The sequence below is a fragment of the Balearica regulorum genome, chromosome 18, assembly GCF_011004875.1.
Source record: "Balearica regulorum gibbericeps isolate bBalReg1 chromosome 18, bBalReg1.pri, whole genome shotgun sequence".
Lineage (NCBI taxonomy): Eukaryota > Metazoa > Chordata > Aves > Gruiformes > Gruidae > Balearica > Balearica regulorum.
In genome coordinates this window covers 1,721,349-1,739,701 of record NC_046201.1, presented here as the reverse complement: position 1 = coordinate 1,739,701, position 18,353 = coordinate 1,721,349, and the positions used below count along the sequence as shown (strand labels likewise).

The 18,353-nt window shown below is 54.6% G+C and overlaps 1 protein-coding gene across 1 annotated transcript in view; it reads right to left on the bottom strand.

Moving 5' to 3' along the window:
• The window catches only part of SLC39A11 (solute carrier family 39 member 11), a 95,854-nt gene that overhangs the window by 16,990 nt on the left and 60,511 nt on the right, over positions 1-18,353 (bottom strand). The window contains exon 7 of the mRNA XM_075770331.1: positions 7,706-7,775. Coding sequence (XP_075626446.1) covers positions 7,706-7,775 — 70 coding nt within the window. The remainder of the gene's footprint in view (positions 1-7,705; positions 7,776-18,353) is intronic.

Sequence of the window (18,353 nt, the reverse complement as noted above, 5' to 3'; positions counted from 1 at the left end):
GCATCTGCGGCGAGCGGGGCTCAGACTCTGGACAAAGTATTACCTGCAGCTCGCAGAAGAGGATGCGACAAACCCTTTGGTGGGATTTGCCGGCCCCCGTGCTGCTGGAGGGGAGAAGGAATCCGCCCCTGCCCAGAGGAGCTTGGGGTTTAGGTGAGAAAAGCTCTCGGGGAGCAGCTCTGCCTCACCCAGGAGGGTCCCGGCCCCGCCAGCGCCGTGCCCAGGAAAAGAGGGTGCTGAGGGGGCGACGCCTCTGCTCCCCGCCTGAGTGCCGAGAGGTTCCCCTGCCACCGGCTCACCCTCCGACTGCTAACGGGGAACCACGCGAACCCCGAGAATCACTCCCCAGCCACGCAGGGAAAGCTGCCATCATCACTGTGAGCAGACCCCCCAACTCCCCCCACTTTAAACCAGAGGCAGCAGCCGACACCCCACGGGGTCCCCCACCCCTAAATGTACTCAGCTTCATCCTAAGGCAGAGGTTTGCCAAAAATTTGCCTGCACCGTATTTAACCTCTCTAAATTATTGGCATCTGCAGTATCCTATGAGGACCCGGTGCCCAGACCACCCACGGCTTAACAAAACATTTCCCTTTATGTTTCAAACTTTCAGTCCTTCATATATATCATCTGCTCTTTCAGTCCTTCATATATATCATCTGCTCAAAGTAATTTACAGCATTTAACCTGATAGTGGTGTCACTTATTCGAACATTCGCTCGCATCTGAAAGAGCAGCCCTCTTCTAGGCGTTTTGCCAGCAAAAAAGCCACTTTTGGGAGCCCCGTTAGCTCCAGGGCTTATCCTACAGCGGTGCGAGACCGTGCCCCAGCCCCAAATCTGGCGAGAACAGGCTGTTAGGAACATGGATGTTACCACCTAGTGTCAGGCAGGAGAGGAGCAGCAGCCAGCGATGCGCATGGCTCGGCCACGGCTCTTGCTCCGTACAAACCGCCGGTGTCGGACCGGGAACCCGCGGGTCACCCCGGACCCCTCTGCTTCCCTGGCCATCAGCAGGGACCTGAGCTTTCTGCCCCTGTAACAGCGGTGGATTTAAAATGAAAATGTATGATACGCTTTTGGAGAGGAAGAGTGCAGAAAAATCTCATCTGTGTTTTATTCTGTCTTTTCGGTTCGAGTCAGACTCGCAGATATTTCTCGCCTGCGACCAGCAAAGTTATTCACCGTAACAGTCAGGTCCACGCTGTCCTAATTCATCTCCTATTTTTGATGGGAGAAGCAGCTCTGCCCTATCCACATCGGGAACACGGGGAAGATGCCCGGAGCAGCCAGCACAGAGACGAGCCACCAACAAAAATGCAGAATATCAGAGATAGGTGGGGATGGGGCACCGGGCTCGGCTGTTCAAACCATCACACAGTAGCTATGGGCTTGATTTTCCAGCCTTAATAATAAGGTTTTATCAAATTCTTAAAATTATACACACAAACGACATTAAAATAATACTGAGGCTGCAAAATGAAACACTCTGAGGTTACAGCCACACAGACACCATACGTAACAGGGAGACCTCGGCGGGGAGAGCCCCTGTGCACCCGCGCTCGAGGTGGAACCGGCACGCCGAGATTATTTCCATGGGAAGAGCATCCCCAACGCACAGGCGTCACATCCCAGCTGGAAAGCAGCTGGGCCAGGGGAAAACCACGAGTGTCAGCCGGTGAATCGCCTGTTGCCTGTGCTGCACAGCGAATATCCGAACTCCTGGAAACACGGCTCTGGGACTCCTTACAGAAGAGCAGATCAACCAGAGAGGGATTGGCAGAGAAAATCCAGACAGTTCAAAGTTAATTGTGCAAGAGATTCCCTTTTTCTCCTCAAATTAGCCAGCCAAGGAAGCCGTCCAGGCCCAGGCACCACCCACCGCAGAGATGAGACCGGTCACAGAAACTGTCCTGCTTTCACCGCTCGCCCCGTTTCCCCCCACCGTTGCTGTCTGGAGGCAAAGCCCTTGCCCTCCGTCTGCCTCCTCGGGGCTGTGGGTCCATATCTTAAAGACATTCCCAAATCTTTCTCCTGTTAGAAGCAAAATTGCTGGCACAGGCTTTTTATGGTAGTTTTCTGTTCACTCTGCAGTGTAACACAGGTGCATTCAGAAGTTCCTGCAATCCTGACCGAGGAAATTAATTTTATGGTGAATTTCTCATTGACAGAAAAAAAATTGCAGGAAGAAGCAAAGCTCCGTAAGAAAACGGATTTGGTTTTTGTGTGCTCACATACCACACGACTACCAGTTGCCTCCTGCTTTCAGAAAGCAAACAGCACAGGGAGGATTTGTAAGGGGCAAGAAGCAGAATCAGGCTGCTACATCCCCAGGGCCCCCCTCTGCACCCCCACACTGCCGGGCTCCCCCCAAACCCAAGCATCGTGCCAGGTGGAATGGGGAGGGGATAACCAGCCCCTCGTGCTGATTCTCAAAGGGAGAGCCCCCGATGGCGGGGAGAGAAAAAGAGAGGTCCCCAGGGACCCCACCTCCCCTCCAATCCTTATTTCCAGCCAAGGCACGAGCTCCCGCCGCGCGGGCAGGGGATGCGGAGTGGAGATGCTGCAGATGCCAGCGCAGCGGCGGTGAGGTGGGTCCCCAAGGAAGGGACGTGGTCCAGAGGGGACGGCGGAGCGGGCGCGTGGGATCTCCTCCCCGCCAGCCCCGGCCCCCACCTCGTAGCTGCCCAGCATCGCGGGCATAACCCCCACGGGATGAGGGGCTCAGGGTCCCCCCAGGTTCATTGGTGGGTGCTTTTGTCCTCTAAAAGGCACAGAAGGGACTTGGGGAGGGGGAGACCACCCCGACACACGCTACTGCCCTGCGCTGCAGCCCCAGCGGATGGAGACGTGCGGAGCGTGGCCAGCAGCGGGGACCTGCCCCGGCCCCTCTTCCTACACCCAGTCCTGGGGAAGCCACCGACAAAGTGCACCAGTGTTGGACAACCCTGCCTGCACCCCTGCCTGCACCCCTGCCCGCTCTGCATCCCCAGAGCGGCCAAGGGACGGGCAAATTCATCCCGTCTTGATCTCAGCAGCTCCATCTGGTTCCTGTTAAATCAGCCACACAAGGTGGAGAGGGTTTCCTCCCCCTACGCTATAGCGTGCGAAGAGGGGGAGGTAAAACAGCTTTTTTAAGACACGGCTGCCCTTCTCTTTACCTTCCTGCCTGGAAGGCAGCCAGGAGCGGCTCATGCCTCCCTGCTCACATCTGGAAGGGACCTTCCCCTCCTGGGGCTCCCTGCGTGCCCCACGCCGGGCACTGCTCCTCCCCGCAGGCATCGCTCCTCCACCCCGGGCACACGCTCGCTCTTGGTCCCGCTTCTCCTCTGTCATCGCAGCAGCTTTGTCCTGAGCCGCTATTTCCAGCCTGTGGGAGTTTCTTATTTTTTTTTTTTCCTTGTGAGGAACTGGGCAGGTGAACCACAGTCCTGCAGCAGAGAGGGAGGAAGGGATGCTCCGCAGCAGCGAGGGAGGGATGCTCCTACCCGAGGATGAGCAGCAGGTCAGCCCCACACAGGAAACACCCCAAAAACAGACGTTAGGTTGTCCTAAGCCCCATCTAAACTGCCATAAAACCTGCACCGCCTTTCGAGTGTGCTGCCCAGCCGAAGGACCACCGATATCCACCCGCACACAAAAGCAAAGATCCAACCCCACCGCTGAGTCCTCACCTTCCGCGGGCATGGGACCGCGTTTCGCTCACATCATCTGACAGGTCAAAGAAAGCGGGTTCCCCCCACGCCGCAAGCCATAAATGAAACAACTCGCAAGACGGGGGGGCTGTAACCCAAGGGCAAGCCCTGGCACCGGCAGAGAGGAGCCGCGAAGGAGCAAGATCGCAGGAACGGAGCCTGCACACCCGGTGGCAGCAAAGAAACGCGGAGGAGTGCGGGCAGGGGTCTGGCAGGCAGCACCGAGATGCTCCGGGGAGATGGGGTGGATGGAGGAGCCCAGAGGGCCGGATCCTGCAAGCACAGAGGTAAAAGGTGCAGAACCCTACAGGAGCCCAGAGAGTCAGGGAACGGCAGAGGTGATGCCCGCGCATGCAAAGCACCGGGTCTTTTAAAAGGCGAGAATCCCACCCTGCTTCCTAATTATCTCTTTTGGTTTTTAACCAAACCCCGAAGTGTTCCCCTGACTCGCACCATCAGCTGCGCCTGCTTACACCACCCGTGCCAGTGCTCACCGGCCACCGCAGCTCCCAGCCAGCCCCCTCTCTGCAGCACACTCTGCTTTAAAACCCAAAAACGGTCCCCAGCCATGCTCAGCCGGGGCTGAGCTCTGTACCAACGCAGCCCCAAGCACACGGCCCGGGCAGGAGCCCCGCAGCACCCCTCCTGCTGCGGGCAGGCAGACGGGCAGCACCGAGAACCCTTCCACCAGCCAGCGCAGGGGAAAGCCCTCAGCCTAGGAAAAGCCTTGCGGGATCCCTGCGAGGCATCGGGAGCAGGGTGTTAACCCCCATCCAACCAAAGCTGGGGAGCATCGCTGCGCTACGTGAAAAAAGCAAAGCACTCGGGACCGCGACGGATGGCGGAGGCAGGCAGGGACCCTGTTGCGACAGCCCCCCTCGAGCTGCTCGGGTGCACAGGGGTTCACCCGGCGAGCGTGCTCAACAGCGGCCCAGACCAGAGCAGCACCTGGCTGCTTGCAACACCCAGACGGCACCGCTGCGGCACCGCCGGGGTTTGCGGAGCGGCTGGAGCTCTCCCCTTCTTCCCCATTGTGTCTCTGCAAACACGCTGCTTATTTGCAAAGCCCGTGGCTCTGAAAACAGCCCTTCAAGGATACAGCACGGCCGCGTTTCACCGGGGTCCTACAGCGAGCTGGAATGAATTCAGGCTCCTGCTGAGCTTTCACCCCTCTGGGAGCAAGGCAATCGGGCAGCGCTTCCCCAGGCAAGCCAGCGTTCATTCATCAAGCACAAGGCAGCGAGGAAGGTCCTCTGGTTAGCACCGGCAAGTCACAGCCAACCCTGGAAACATCTACCAGCCACGGCAAACGTCTCCAGGCGTCTGCATCTTTAGCTCGGGCTCCGAGCGCGTCAGAGCGTTCGTAAATACTTTTGCACGATTCGAGATTTGAAGGAATAAGCCTTCCTGAGAGGCAGCTCACCCCAGCTCCAGCTCAGCGCTAATGCGGTTAGTCACACCCCGGGGGAAGCAGAAGCAGAAGGGAGGAGGTAAACTGAGTCACGCAGCTGTTTCATGAAAACGCTATTTCAGAATAACGGACACGGGAGGTATCATGACTGTCGTGGCCCCTAAGAGCCAAGGTTGGCCAAGGAGCAATTTCCCCTTTGCATGTGTCAGAAGATTTAGCTCTGTTTCTCACATTAGCTCACATCAAGTATAATTCCATTGCTATTTTTTAAGCTTACATAACACAAATTAGCCACTTAAAATTACTTCCAAATGGCTTTACATCGGAGGGGCTACACTGAAAGATTTTTGGGCTGCCCGCAGATGACAGTGACAGACAGATTGATGGCAACGAAGTTATTTTGTCTCCTTTTGCAGCTGACTGAATTTGCATTGGTGTTTTCATGGTACAGACTCCACCTTTCATCTAACATGATTAATTCTGTTGTAAATACAGAGAAAGAACCAGCTGCTTCTGGCTTCTTAGCTTCTACTGAGCAGCTGATGAAAAAAAAAAGTCCTTTTGTTCAAGCATCTCTAGAGCCTCTGCAGACTTTATGAACACCCTTTTATTTCAAAAGGTTAGAGAAATGCAATGCCTGGAGCTGGCGTATCCTGCTTTTCTCACCACAAATCTGGATGGTACCTGCTGCGATCGGAGCGCCTGCGGCACCGACGGTCCCCCGTCAGCCGGGGATGTAACAGGCATCGGGTACAGAAGGTTTTGCTCGTGTCTTTGCAGGGTCCTCGTGAGAGCAGCTCGTGCCCATCAGAGAAGAGGTTGGACAACCTGGAGACTCCCAAAACCAGCCCCGGGATCCCGCGGATCCTCTGGCAGGAACAAGGCGGCTGAGACATAACGGGATACGAATGCAAATCCACGAGCCGTAAGGGTCGGGCAGGTTATTCACGGGCCGAACACACCGCGTGTCCCCAAACCACCCTGGTACAGAAAGGGCGAAGGGAAGGGGGTGTGCCACGAGCCTCGGGTGTAAAATTCAAACAGAGAAAGAAAAGCATTTGGTAAAGGCACACGGAGGAGCCTCGGCAGGAGGGTGCCATTTGCGAGCCAGCCGCCAAGAGGTGCCAGCAGCTCTGCAGAGCCTCGGCAGCTCCTCCGGCTCCCGTTTCGCACCAGACTTCTTCCTTTCTCCCTTTTCTTTAGCAATGGCCCCAGTCAGCCCAGTTTCAGCTCTGCTGGGGGAGCTGGGTGTGGGGAAGCAGCAGGGCTCTCCCTGCCATCACCCACCCCGTCCGCCCTGGTTTTACTCCTGCTTGGTGTGAAAATGCACCCAAAGCCCAAATCTGCCCCGAGGTGGTTTGGAAGAGCTGAATTAACCCCCCCCACACCCCGTGTTCACACTGGTACCGGAGAGAAGCACAAAAGGTTTTGCCTGGTAGCACGGGGCAATGCTGGCACTGCCAAAAAGGGAGCCGGGTGAGAGCGGCTGCTGGCGAGCAGGGATGCCGGGAGCAGGGATGCTGGGAGCAGGGATGCCGGGAGCACCGAGAGCCTTTACTGCCACCAACTGCAGAATCTAGTGGCCCTGCTTGGCAGGAATGGGAAACAAAGTCACCGCACGTTTTCCGACAGCTCCGGCAGCTGCTCCTACCCGTTGGGGATGATGCTTTTATGGAAAATCTCCGCATGCCTCTGAAGGGAGAGTGGGGAGCCTGTGCCAAGGAGCCTGCCTGCTCCCAGCTCAGCCGCGACAGGATGAGGATGAGAAGACGACAGCATCCTTGTGGGGCCAGACGGAGATACTGGGCAGGGGCACTGGGGAGAGGAGGGTGTCCCGGCTCCTGGGAGCCTACGCCACTCGCTCTTGCTCATAATCTCCTTTAAATTCTCTATGCTGGCCCCGAGAAAAGGGACTTGCCCAGGCTGATTTCACTCGACCTCAACCTGATGTACGTGTTTCTAGCTTTCAGTCTGATCTTCAGGTTTTTTTTTCCTCCCCTCCCTCTGAAGTTCCCCACGGGTGAAGCTCCCCACACAAACAGCTACCAGTGTGTAGCTAAGCTGGCAGCATCACCAGGGATGTTTAATGGGGGTAAGGGAGAGGAGAAAAAAACAACCCAGTGTGATACATGCAAACCCCTCGGCAGCGAGCAGCGCAGGGAGGAGGCTGTGAGTGCCTCCCGATGCAGCCCAGCACCCCCTAAATCCCGGGGGGGGGCACACCTAGTGCACCTATTCAGAGCCCAGCTCCCCAGCAGCCCCCCACGGTGGTACCCACACACGCTGCCTCCTCTCCATCGGCCCCCCCAGCTCCAGTGATCTGCCCAGCGAGGCAGAAACACAGAACCACTGCAGAAACCAGGCATCGATGACACAAACCTTTTTTCATGCCTGAAAAACACAATCGCTAGGAAAATGCAACAGCACTAGGAATTTCTTCTGCTCCCTCTGCCCACGCTTGTGCTTCCAGACACGCTTCAGTCAATCAACACATCTCCAACCACCCTGGCACGGGAGCAACATGGGACAGACAACCTCCAAGAGGCAAAGGCGCGCACAAAACCCGACGCACGCAGAGCAGAAGCGGCGTTGTGGCTTACCTGGCGCTTTGGAAGGTCGCAGACGTGGATTTTCCAATAGCCCCGAATCCAACTCCCACTGCCAGACCCTCTGAAACAGGAAGGGAAAAAAAAAAACCAAAACAGTAAGGTCAAACCCTACAACAGCCCTGAGACTGTCCCTCCTCCTGCGCTCCGACGGAGCAAAGACTGGCATGAGCAGGACTCCGGGCCAGGTCGTTACCCCTCTCATTTTAATCTAAATTCTTTTAATCTAAGCTCAATACAAGAGCCTGCCACCCTGCCCAGGGTACTTCTCCACTATGAACCCAAACCAACAGTTTCTGGGGAAGCCAACAGAGAGAGATTTCTGTATTTCTGAGGGTACTGGAGAGGAAAAGACCACGATCCCCACCAGCTGCAATGCTTTTTTAATAAGGACCACAGCACCTTATGGTGGGATACACCAAAGGCTGTTCAAAATGGGTCGGGCTCAGCAAACCTCTCTGCAGAGAGGCGTCTCTGCAAGGTGCAGATGAATGGGTGCCACAGGGGATTTGCAGAACCACCAAACACCAACTTCTCCCATAAACTCACCCGGAGCTGCGCTAAGCCAGGCCCAGGCTCCCAGCAACGCCACCTCCCCAGCTTCTGGTCTCCCCATACCGAAATACCAGCCCCACGCCTGTACAGACAGTCTCCAAAGCAGAAGGAAACCCAAACTCCACAGGGAAATTCCCACCTTGCAGATTATTTTAGATTACAGTTAATCCCATAACCCCCAAAGAAAACCAGCCGAGGAACCTTCCCAGGAGGGCAGCGGGTGGGTGCGGGAGACCAGCGATCCGCCACTGCATCCTCCGTGCAGCTCCTCGGGGATAACTGCTCCATCCTTCCCGCTCCCCTCCTGCCCTTTATTGCTCTCCCCCTCAAACTTCTCCCATCCTCCCACCGCCGGCACAGCACCCTCGTCACTCCCAGAAAACAGCTGATCTTCAGAAAGTGTCAAACCGCTGCTACTTTTTTTTTTTTTTCTTTTCTTCTCTCTCCTTGGTTTGTTTTTGCAGCTTCTCTGGTATCACTCCCCTCCGAGCGAGGTGGGGGGGGGGAAACATTCGAAGAACAAAAGCAAACCTGTTTGAGGAGCTGGCTGGGCTGTACAGCCTTCAAAGGAGGCAATTACCTGCTCCGACACACGAGGGGACAGTGGGGACCATTCAGATGAGCATTCAAACAGGTTGAAAATGTCACTGAGAGCGTTTACCTGTGTACTGGAGGATAAGGTCTCAGAAGAAGAGGACCGTGCGTGTGTGTCTGCGGTCTTCTGAATTTCCAGTTGCCTTGGAAACGCACCATAAAAAGCAGAACTAACTCGGATAATCACAGCATTTGCATCCTCGAGTCCAGGCTGAGCATGGAGAATTGAAACACTACAACTCTTCAAAGCCCCGGTCCAAGGCTGGTGCCAAGGCTCAGGATGGAGACAGGGAACACACAGCAGCCATCAACCCTACGTACAGGGTTACGGGGTACCGAGACTCCAAATTACCCCTAAAATACCACGACTGGGCGATAACTCCAGCTAGTGCAACCGCCAGAGGAACCGCGGCGCATGGGGCACACGCCAGACCTGGGAGGGATCGCACACTTGTGCAAAGCTCTCGTGCAAAGCTCTCACACTGCCCCACCACCACCTGCCCAGGAGACGGGCGAGTGCCCCGGGGCAGGAGCAGAGCCGCGGAGGGCTGCACCTGCAGCTGGTGATGGCTTTGGAGGTCTCTGCTCTGCAGGCAGTGAAGCACATTTTGGAGGAAGATCTTCTTAAAAACATTTGATGGCTGTGCTCGGTACGGCTATGAGGATGTAATGAAGCTCCGCACAAATGGGTCTGGCACTGCTCTTCCGAAAGATTTCTTTTAAGCAAGACTTGCCCGGAGAGCAAAATTCAAAGGACAGAAGTGCTAATTTGTGCAAATAACAAAAATAGCTTTGACAGAGGGGGAAAAACCACAACAATTTCCCGGCTGCAAAGCAAGTCTCGTGGAATAAGAAACTCAGCAGCACAATTAATGAAAGTACAAATTACATATACAGGGAAACAAATTATGGGAAATTAAAATCAACAGATGGTGCGTAGTGAACTGCTTATTTGGAGAGAGAGAAGCAGCCGATGGTGGAAGCTGCAGCACGGTGGAGATGCTCACCAGCGCGGAGAGGAGGAGGTGACAGAGCTGCCTCTGGCCACGGGCTCCTTGGGTCTCCACTTCCCACCAGAGCACACGAGAGCTGGGACAGGATGAGTACGACCACGAATCGGCCAACGGGCTGGTGACCCCAGAGCATCCAACAGGAACTCACAGCCAGGCAGGTCTGGTGTCACGCGTGGTCCAGAAACAGCAGGGACCCCAGCACATCCCGCCATCACTGCTGAGGCTTGGGAAACCTCTGATTCTATATAGTAGATATTGTGTGACACACTCAGCCCATCGCTGTGATTTGTTTCAGATATTTCACTTAGAAAAGCCTGCCAAGATGACACAATAACTTCACCGCTTCAATAACACAGGTTCAGCCTCTTTCAAAGAAGATGTCAAACCTCAAAACGACTCTGTTTTGCAGATAAGCAAGCAGTTACACAAAGATTTACATGGAAAACAAACAGAAAGAGCTTGCTGCCAGTTTGCCCTCGCTCAAAACTTGCATCCAGCTCAGCCCTCCGGTTGTAGCCCCTCTCTCGGGTATTCTGCACATACTCAAATTATAAATAGCCCAAGCAACTTCTTCAGGTGGGAAAAGACACAAAAAGAGCAAGGTTAATGTTTCTATGTCAACCGCTTACAGATACGCTGCACTGAAGGCTCTGCAAAAGCATGACTAAGACATTAGGTCACTGAAGATGGGTGTGGGAGAGCAGATCCCCTCACTCACTGAAGGCTGGAAAATAAACAGCCCTGCAAGATTTCGGGTTCTTGGCACCGTCGCGAGCAAAGACAAAGAGGAGCACAGTCCCAGGCAACCCCGAACGACTCAAGGATTTACGGCGGGCCACCACTCTGCAGAGGGCAAGGAAAAAGCTCCGCAGCTTGGGATGTGAAAGAGGGCGGAAGGCAGGCACGCATGTCCCGCAGGAAGCCTTTCCAGGTCAGAGAGGGTTTTTCCGAGGATTTCAGTGGCTGAAGCAGTTGTCAGCCCCTCTTGGAACCGGTGATGGAGCTGGAAGAGCCGGAGAGGCTGCACAGCCCTGTTAGCTGGAGAGCTCGCACGGTGAAGGCACCAGGCTGGGGCGTTAATTCGGCATCTCTCCACAGAGTTGCAGAACAAAGAAAGAAAAATATGACCAATCTCAGCCACTGACAAGAAGACGCTTCTATTTAACCTAAACAAAGGGATTTTGCCTCTCTTGGGCTTCCTTGGCTTTACAATTCAAGACACTTTATCCTGATAAGGCATTACCCAGGGATCAAACTAATCCTACGCTAACTTAAGGATCAGCTACAAACCTCTCAGTCGGCAGTGCTCGTTGCAAAGGCATGTTTTCCTCTCCGCTTGTTTTCCAAGAAAAGAAAAAAAAAACCCAGGCAGCTTCAAAACCTCCACCTGCAAAGCAATAACCGTGTTGGAGGGTCACTAGAGAGAAACCTGTTGTTAATGCCAGGCGGCCACAGGATGTTACGGCAGCCTGCTGATTGCGGTGGTGAGGGCAGAAAGCACGATACCTGTACATCTCCTTACACGCTATGTCTGATATACAAACCTGATCTAAACCAGGGCACCTTCATAGCACCACGGCCCATCTTCCGGCCCCGAAGCCAAGGGGAATCCATGCTCCCTGCTCACGCTATCCCTGGGGCCAAGCCCTGCCATGCTCCTCCACTCTCCCTGCGCTGCTGGCTGTTGCCGCGCGCAGGATCGGCTCCCTGCTCCGCAGCCTCAGAGGGCACGTTCGGAGCGACGCGGATGGTAGCCATGGATGGGCACAGCAGGAGAGGACCGCGCGGGAGTGGGGACAGCACGCAGGTCTAGCGAGAACATTGCTCCAAGCCCAAAAAAAAAAAAAGCATCTTCACAGGGAAGGCAGCCAGCACAAAATTTGGAAAGGAAAAGCCAAGAGGGAACAGCAGAGCAAGGAGGAGTCGGTGCAAAGGCAAGGACCGTGGCAAGGGGAGCAGAGCAAAGCTGGACGAGCACAGAATCACGTCAAGGCACCGCGGGCAGGCAGAAGATGACAGCGTGGTACGACGTGATGGCTGCAGCACTGAGCGGAGCAGCCAAGGAGAGATTTACCCAGCGCATGAAAAGCTGGCAAGGAGGACGTCAGCCAAGGGAGCAAAGCGAGGGCCACGCTGCTCCCAGCACATCTCCAACACCTTCATGCTTGGCCTGAGATCCCCGGCTCCCCCAACGCTCATCGACCGGCATTCAAGCACCGGCGAGTAGAGGGGACTCAGAGGCGTGTGGCATGCTGTTACAGCTCTGGTTTTATTTTGACTTTAATTTCACTTCAGTGCCCCATCGGCAGAGCTGCAAAACAGCACAAGATGTTCCGTCTCGTTGAGCCAGGAGGACAGCAACAACGTTCCTGCCTGCTCTGGTCCCCAGGAGCACACAAACCGGCTGGGCTGGGCTCTGGGATGAGGTCCAGCACCGATCCATCTCCTCCCCCTCGGCGTGGAAAGCACCGCACGCTCCCACCCCGTGCCGGGATGTTCCTGGGGAGGCCGAAGCTCTCCAGCCCCAAGGGACTGCGTGGGCTCCTGAGATGGTGCTCTGGGCTACCGGAAGGTCTCTTGCCTTTGGACTAACCCAAAAAAAGTGCCCAGTGCTGCACTTTCCAGGGAATTCTTCTCCTCGGCAGGGAGGAGAGGGAGGTTTGCTCAGGCAGGAGCTAGGTGCTGGCATCGAGGCAGCCCACAGCAGACGTGGGACAGTCCTGGGGTGCCTGGACATGGCTCTGCGCTGCCTGTTCCTAACGGCCCCTGAGGCCAGAGACCTGGATGAGGATAACGTAAAAAACACACAAATCACTTTCAAAAGGAGAGATTTACTGAAGAGATGCTTCTGCTTTGAAAGCAGAAGGCTCAGTCAGTAACAGAGACAGCTCCGGCCAGCCCAGACTCGCTGCCGGGTGCTGGATGTGCTCGATCAAAGGGGAGGAAACCCCCAAACTACGCAGAAGTTGGGAAACTAAGAGAGACTGAACTCACCCGGGAAGCTGCTTTGCTTTCCCTGGTGTGAAATCTCGTTTTGCCCACTTTCCCCGGTCTGAAATCACCTTCTGCCGCTGCCCACAGCCTTGAACGCTGTTTCTTTGCGCTCGCGCTCTCCAATTCCGAGAAGCACCAGGTCCAGCCCTGCCCGGAGCAGCCGGCCGTGCTGAGAGCACCCGCTTGCACGCTCACGTCGCGGGGCTCCTCTGGCTGCAAACGCCACGTGAGCCTCAAGTTCAAAGGATCAACCTGAAAGCAGAATGGCTGATTCCATCCCATCAAACCTCTCCCTTATCACCCACTGCCTGAGTCTGTAAGAGCTTGGCAAGCTGAAAGAACCGGGTGAAGTTAAGCAGGCTGCGATTTTAAATCCTACTCAGGGCAGCTTATGCAGCCAGACGGGGATCGCAGCCCTCCGCCTCGATCAGCGGCCAGAAAAACCCTCCTGCAAACCCAGGGTGCAGGATCATGGGGCTCGCTGAGATCCTGCCCTCGCCAGCCCCATTTCTGAGCATGAAATGAGCTTCACAGCCACCGCGGGAAGCCACTCGTAATCCTCAGGAGAAGGTCTGTTCACAAAACCAACCAAAAATAAAAGCCCTTTGGATTCCTTAGAAATCCAAACAACTAAATAGCAAGCATCGCTCACGGGGCTTTGATAAATTACAGTGGCAAGTAAATTAACCCCACTTATTATGTTACTCCCATATGCTACAGAGAGCAAGAAAATAAGCAGTGGCTAGAGAACAATATCCTACAGGAATGTTAAAAAAAAAAAAAAAAAGAATCCACTAAACAAAATTCACTTTTCTCTCCGAATCAGTTTGCCATCACATAGGCAGGATTTCAGGAACATGGAAAATGACCTCGCAGCATCCCAGAGCTCGTGCCGTGCCCGGGATCGCTGCTATAACACATGCCCATTCTGCAGGTAGCGATGCCGCTCACCTGCCCTCTGCTCGGTCTCATCTCACGTAGGAACGCGACGGCGGGCAGAGCCGCACCGGGATGCTACGGGCAGACCTGACAGCCCACTCTTGTGGAACGGCATCGGCGGGTTGGGGTTTGGGGTTTTCCCCCTTCTTTTGATGTACAAGCAGGTTAGGACAGCAGTGACAGGGGACCACAGACCCGCTCGTTATCCATTCATTTATCCCATGCCACCCGCTCTCCGAGAGGATGCGCTCGGCAGGGTGCTGGCAGCGCAGCCCACCCATCGCCCACCCGTGGGTGGCTTTGCCTCAAAAACACCCTTGCAGGAAACTCCTCTGGGGACGCAGCACGGCCACCCAGGCAGGCAGGGGAGGAGGATCCGCAGTGACAATAAAACAAGAAGCAACTCACAGATCCCACAGTTTAAACAAAGGCAAAATCTTGGGCTTGGAGGGAGGGCAAAGATTAGAGGAAAAGCAGGTTTGTAAATACCTTCCACCTAGAGCAGAAATACCGCAGCTCTGCCTGCCGGGGACGCGGGATTTCTGGGGCAGATAAGGGGAGCAGGGCTCAGCAGAGGTCTGTGCCTGCAGAGCTTTGAAAGAAATGGAAAGAATTATGGATTTAACAGCAGTAAATGCCTTTGTGAGCACAGGGAAGAGTCTGCAATCCTGAGAATACCCTTTGCATGACCTAACGCACGCCCGATGCAAAACAGGACTGTGGGCACCAACACGGATGCCGGGTCAGAGGATTCATTGCAAAAGCATCCTCTGATTAAACGAAGCAAACGCCGCTGGGCTCGTAAACAGCTGCCCTAGTCCTTCTCCTCCGTAATGCCAAATATTGCAACACCTGCACGTACCTCGGTGCTTTACACCCGCTGACCCATCCTCCACCTGCAAACTGGGACCGCGCGTCCCCCACCAGCACCTCGAGCCTGGCAGCAGCGTCAGGGGAGCCGTGAGCGACATTACCTCCTCCTGCGAGGATTTACGAAGCTAATTCTCCTGGGTCAGCAAATGAACACGCTTCCTTTAGGAAGGTACTACGGATGCCAACATGTCATCAATTATTCATCCTGCTCTTTGAAGAACTGTTAAGTTCCTAGTGGGAAATTAATCTTGCTATAATGAAGTTTGTATTTCTATGAGATTTTAAGCATGTCTCTGTCGCCACTATTCAAACTCTTAACGTTTTTTTTTTTCCCCCAAGATCAAATTCCAGTTCCCTCTAGGTAACGTCTAGCTGCACAACAAAGCGCAGAGATCACCAGATTTCAGTGATTTTCTTGTTTCTAGGTATCCACCATTATAAGACTAGCAAGCAGAAGGTTAAAGTCATTTTTTAAAGACTTTTTTCTTTTCTTTAACTTAACCAAGCCAGAAAGCAGCAGATCTCGCTTTGCATTTGGAACACAAACCCCACCGCTGCTCCGGAGGTGGCCTTGCTTACCCACCACCGCGTACACACGGGGCACTACGTCCCACCAGCTCCAGTCCTGGTAAGCAGCGGTCCCCCCAAAGGTCCCGGCACGGCGGTGTGAGCGCTCCTACTCTTGACCTGCTGCTCTCTGCATCGTGTTTCTCTTCCACATCCCTAACCACGGGTTCTTCCGAGCGAGAGCATCTGCATCTCTGGCACGCGACTTCCCCACACGAAGCTGCTTGGCTGGATTTCCAGCTGCCCGTGCAGCGCGGGAGCCCTGGGACACCCTTCGCCTCCCACTTCAGCCCGCACGGCCGCTCCTCGGGACGCCGGCAGCACCCTCCCTGCTCCCCAGGACTTCCAGCAAACTGCACCAGCACAAGAGCGTGGTGATGCTAACCCCCCCCCCCAAAGTCCACAGCCCCAGCTCCCTCAAAGGCAGTAAGAAGAGACCTGCATCTCCAGACCCGCACGAATTGCCCCATCAGCACGCGTAAGGTTCCCATCCCCATCTAGAAACTGCTGCTGCTGCCCATGCACACGCGTGTAACACACCTACATCTCCTGGTTAAACGCTTATGGCACCCGTCACCGCTACCGTGCTGCTTAATGAAACCAAACGAAGCTGCAGTTTATTATAAAAGATTGCTGCTCATTAGAGTTCGGCTTCAATTCAGCTCACCCAGGTGGGACGCAGCTCCCCGGGCTCAGGCAGAAGGTTAAGGTTCTCCCGGTGGGAGATAACTGTGAAGTCCTCGTCCGCTACACGTGCACGTGAGGAGGATCCGGGGAACAGCAACAGATTGAGGTGTGGACAGAACAAAGCCGCAGGAGTCCCTCGAGCATTACATCGTCATGAACTACGGTGCAGCGTGCCCGACCCGAAGGCAGCCCTTCAGCCCCACGTACGAGCTGTCTGCGGAGCTCCCGGCGCCAACAGGAGCTGGGACGAAGTCACGCTGCCCAAGCAGGATTTCAACTTGGTCTATGCCTTCTCTTCAGCCCTACAGAAGCAGCCAACTAACGAGACCTGATCGCTCCTAATTATTACCCTAACCAGAAATCCTTTCATCAGAACAGAGACAGAATTTAAATGATTAATTTGCAGTTTATAGTGGCATGTAGTATTATTTGTGGTATGAATTATTCACTCATCCCCTCTCCTCCCACGGGTTCCCAGCGAACAAGAGCTTTTGTTTGAGGGACGTATGGTGGGACAGGGAAGTGGCCTGGTCCCGTCCCCTGCAGATTCGCACGCCGCAGCCCACGCAGCGCTCGCATCCTGACCCTGCCAACAGACAGCGACAGGACAGAGAAAACAAAACCCAAGGCACCAGCTGGATTAACGTCCTCAGACGAAGCCATCCTGGGCAATCGTTATTCTCACGACTATTTACAAGCACAGGCAGATGCAGGCAGCAAGCAGGCAGAGCCGCGAAGCCCTGCGGATCCCGCTCAGCAGAGCCTCACCGCGTCACCCCTCCGAAACACTGGCTGTTAAAAAAGCAACAGGAGAAATAAACCCGTTTCGGTGCTATCTTACACTGTAACACCCCGGAGGGAGCAAACAAATAAAACGTGCGAGCGTGGCTGGGCACGTCATACAGAGAGCTGCCAGCTCCGGCACGGCTGGTACCGACGGGAAGCCCTGCAGCGCCTGCTCCAGTAATCCCACGTCCGTGGGGGGAAAAAGGTTTGTGGGGGCAAAACCTGATAAAGATTTGTGGGGATGGCAGCAGTAGGAAACCACAGCAAAGTCAGGCAGTTTGAAAATGGAGAAAATGGAGAGAAATTGCCTTTCTGGGTAGGGAATTGCACGTAAGCCACCACAGACATGCTTCTGCATGGCATGTTAGCTCAGCTCCTCTCTCCTGCTCCGGGAACAGCTCTATAAACGACGCGGGAGTTTACCCATTAGAGGCATTAATGAAGCACTGATTCAGCAGTGGCTGAGGCTCGTGACATGCATAAGCTAAGCTGAAAGAAGGTAAAACATCTCAAAAGCTTCTGACGTGCCCAGACAGCTCAACTCCGCCGCTTTGATTTTGAAAGATAAAAATCTCATGGTGCAGCTTTGCTTCCAAGTTTTCCAGGGATTCGCAGACGGGTCCCATCAAGGTTATGCAAGAGGTGATGAAAAACAGCAGACGATGACAGGGTCAAGCCACCCATCACCTGGAAAAGCAAACAGCCGAAATTCCCCCTCACCGGTGCTTAACAGCAGAACGGACACGAAGAAAGCCAAACCATAACGCTGTGTGCAAGGCCATGGAATTAAAATGCCCTTGAAAGGGGATTTGAAACCAAAATGGGCTACCAAATGCATTACCCTGGGGGGATCCCAGGCAATTTGACAGGAGCTTTGTCTGAAAAAAAGCCTCCAGAATTGGCCATTCCCACCAGTGAACCCACCTGCACGCGACCCGCCGAGCTGAAGGGGTTCAGTTTGGTTTGAAACAAGGGGGTCAGCGAGCCCGAGCTGCTCCGAGCAAACCTGGGCACAAGGTGACTCTGGGTGACTCCTGGCAACAGATACAGGGGAAGAAACAGCCCAAGAAAAGCTTGTGACCTTGCTCGAGGATTTGTGTCCATTAAACAAGGTGGAATTTGGGCAGCACGAGGCAATTCCCCTAATGCCATCTCCTGGTTTACCCCGCAGGAGCCAGACCATCTACATCCCATCCCGATCCACTTTTCTCCCCCTTTCACCAAAGCACGACGACGTGAAGTAAATCGTCATCTCAATCCATCGAGCTGCAACGGCTAAACGGGGGCTGACGAGGCAGCATACGGCCACTGCTTACACCTGAGACACCCATTTCAAAGAGTTAAAGATGCTGGCATTAACTGCCCAGCATCCCAAAACTCCTTCATCACGGGAACACTTCTCTGGAAGAAGAAAACTCTCTCCCAGACTAACAACCCAGAACCACCCTAAAAGCAGGGACCGACCCGTGCTGGAAATGGGCTCTCCCCGACTTCACGCAACCTGAATCCATCTCGGATATTTAATGTTTCATTTCTAGCACGCAAGTGATTTCTCAGGCCACTGCTCACCGATGTTTAATGCAACAGACCTGCAAGATCTGACGGGGATAAGAAAGAAAAAGAGCTTCCACAGG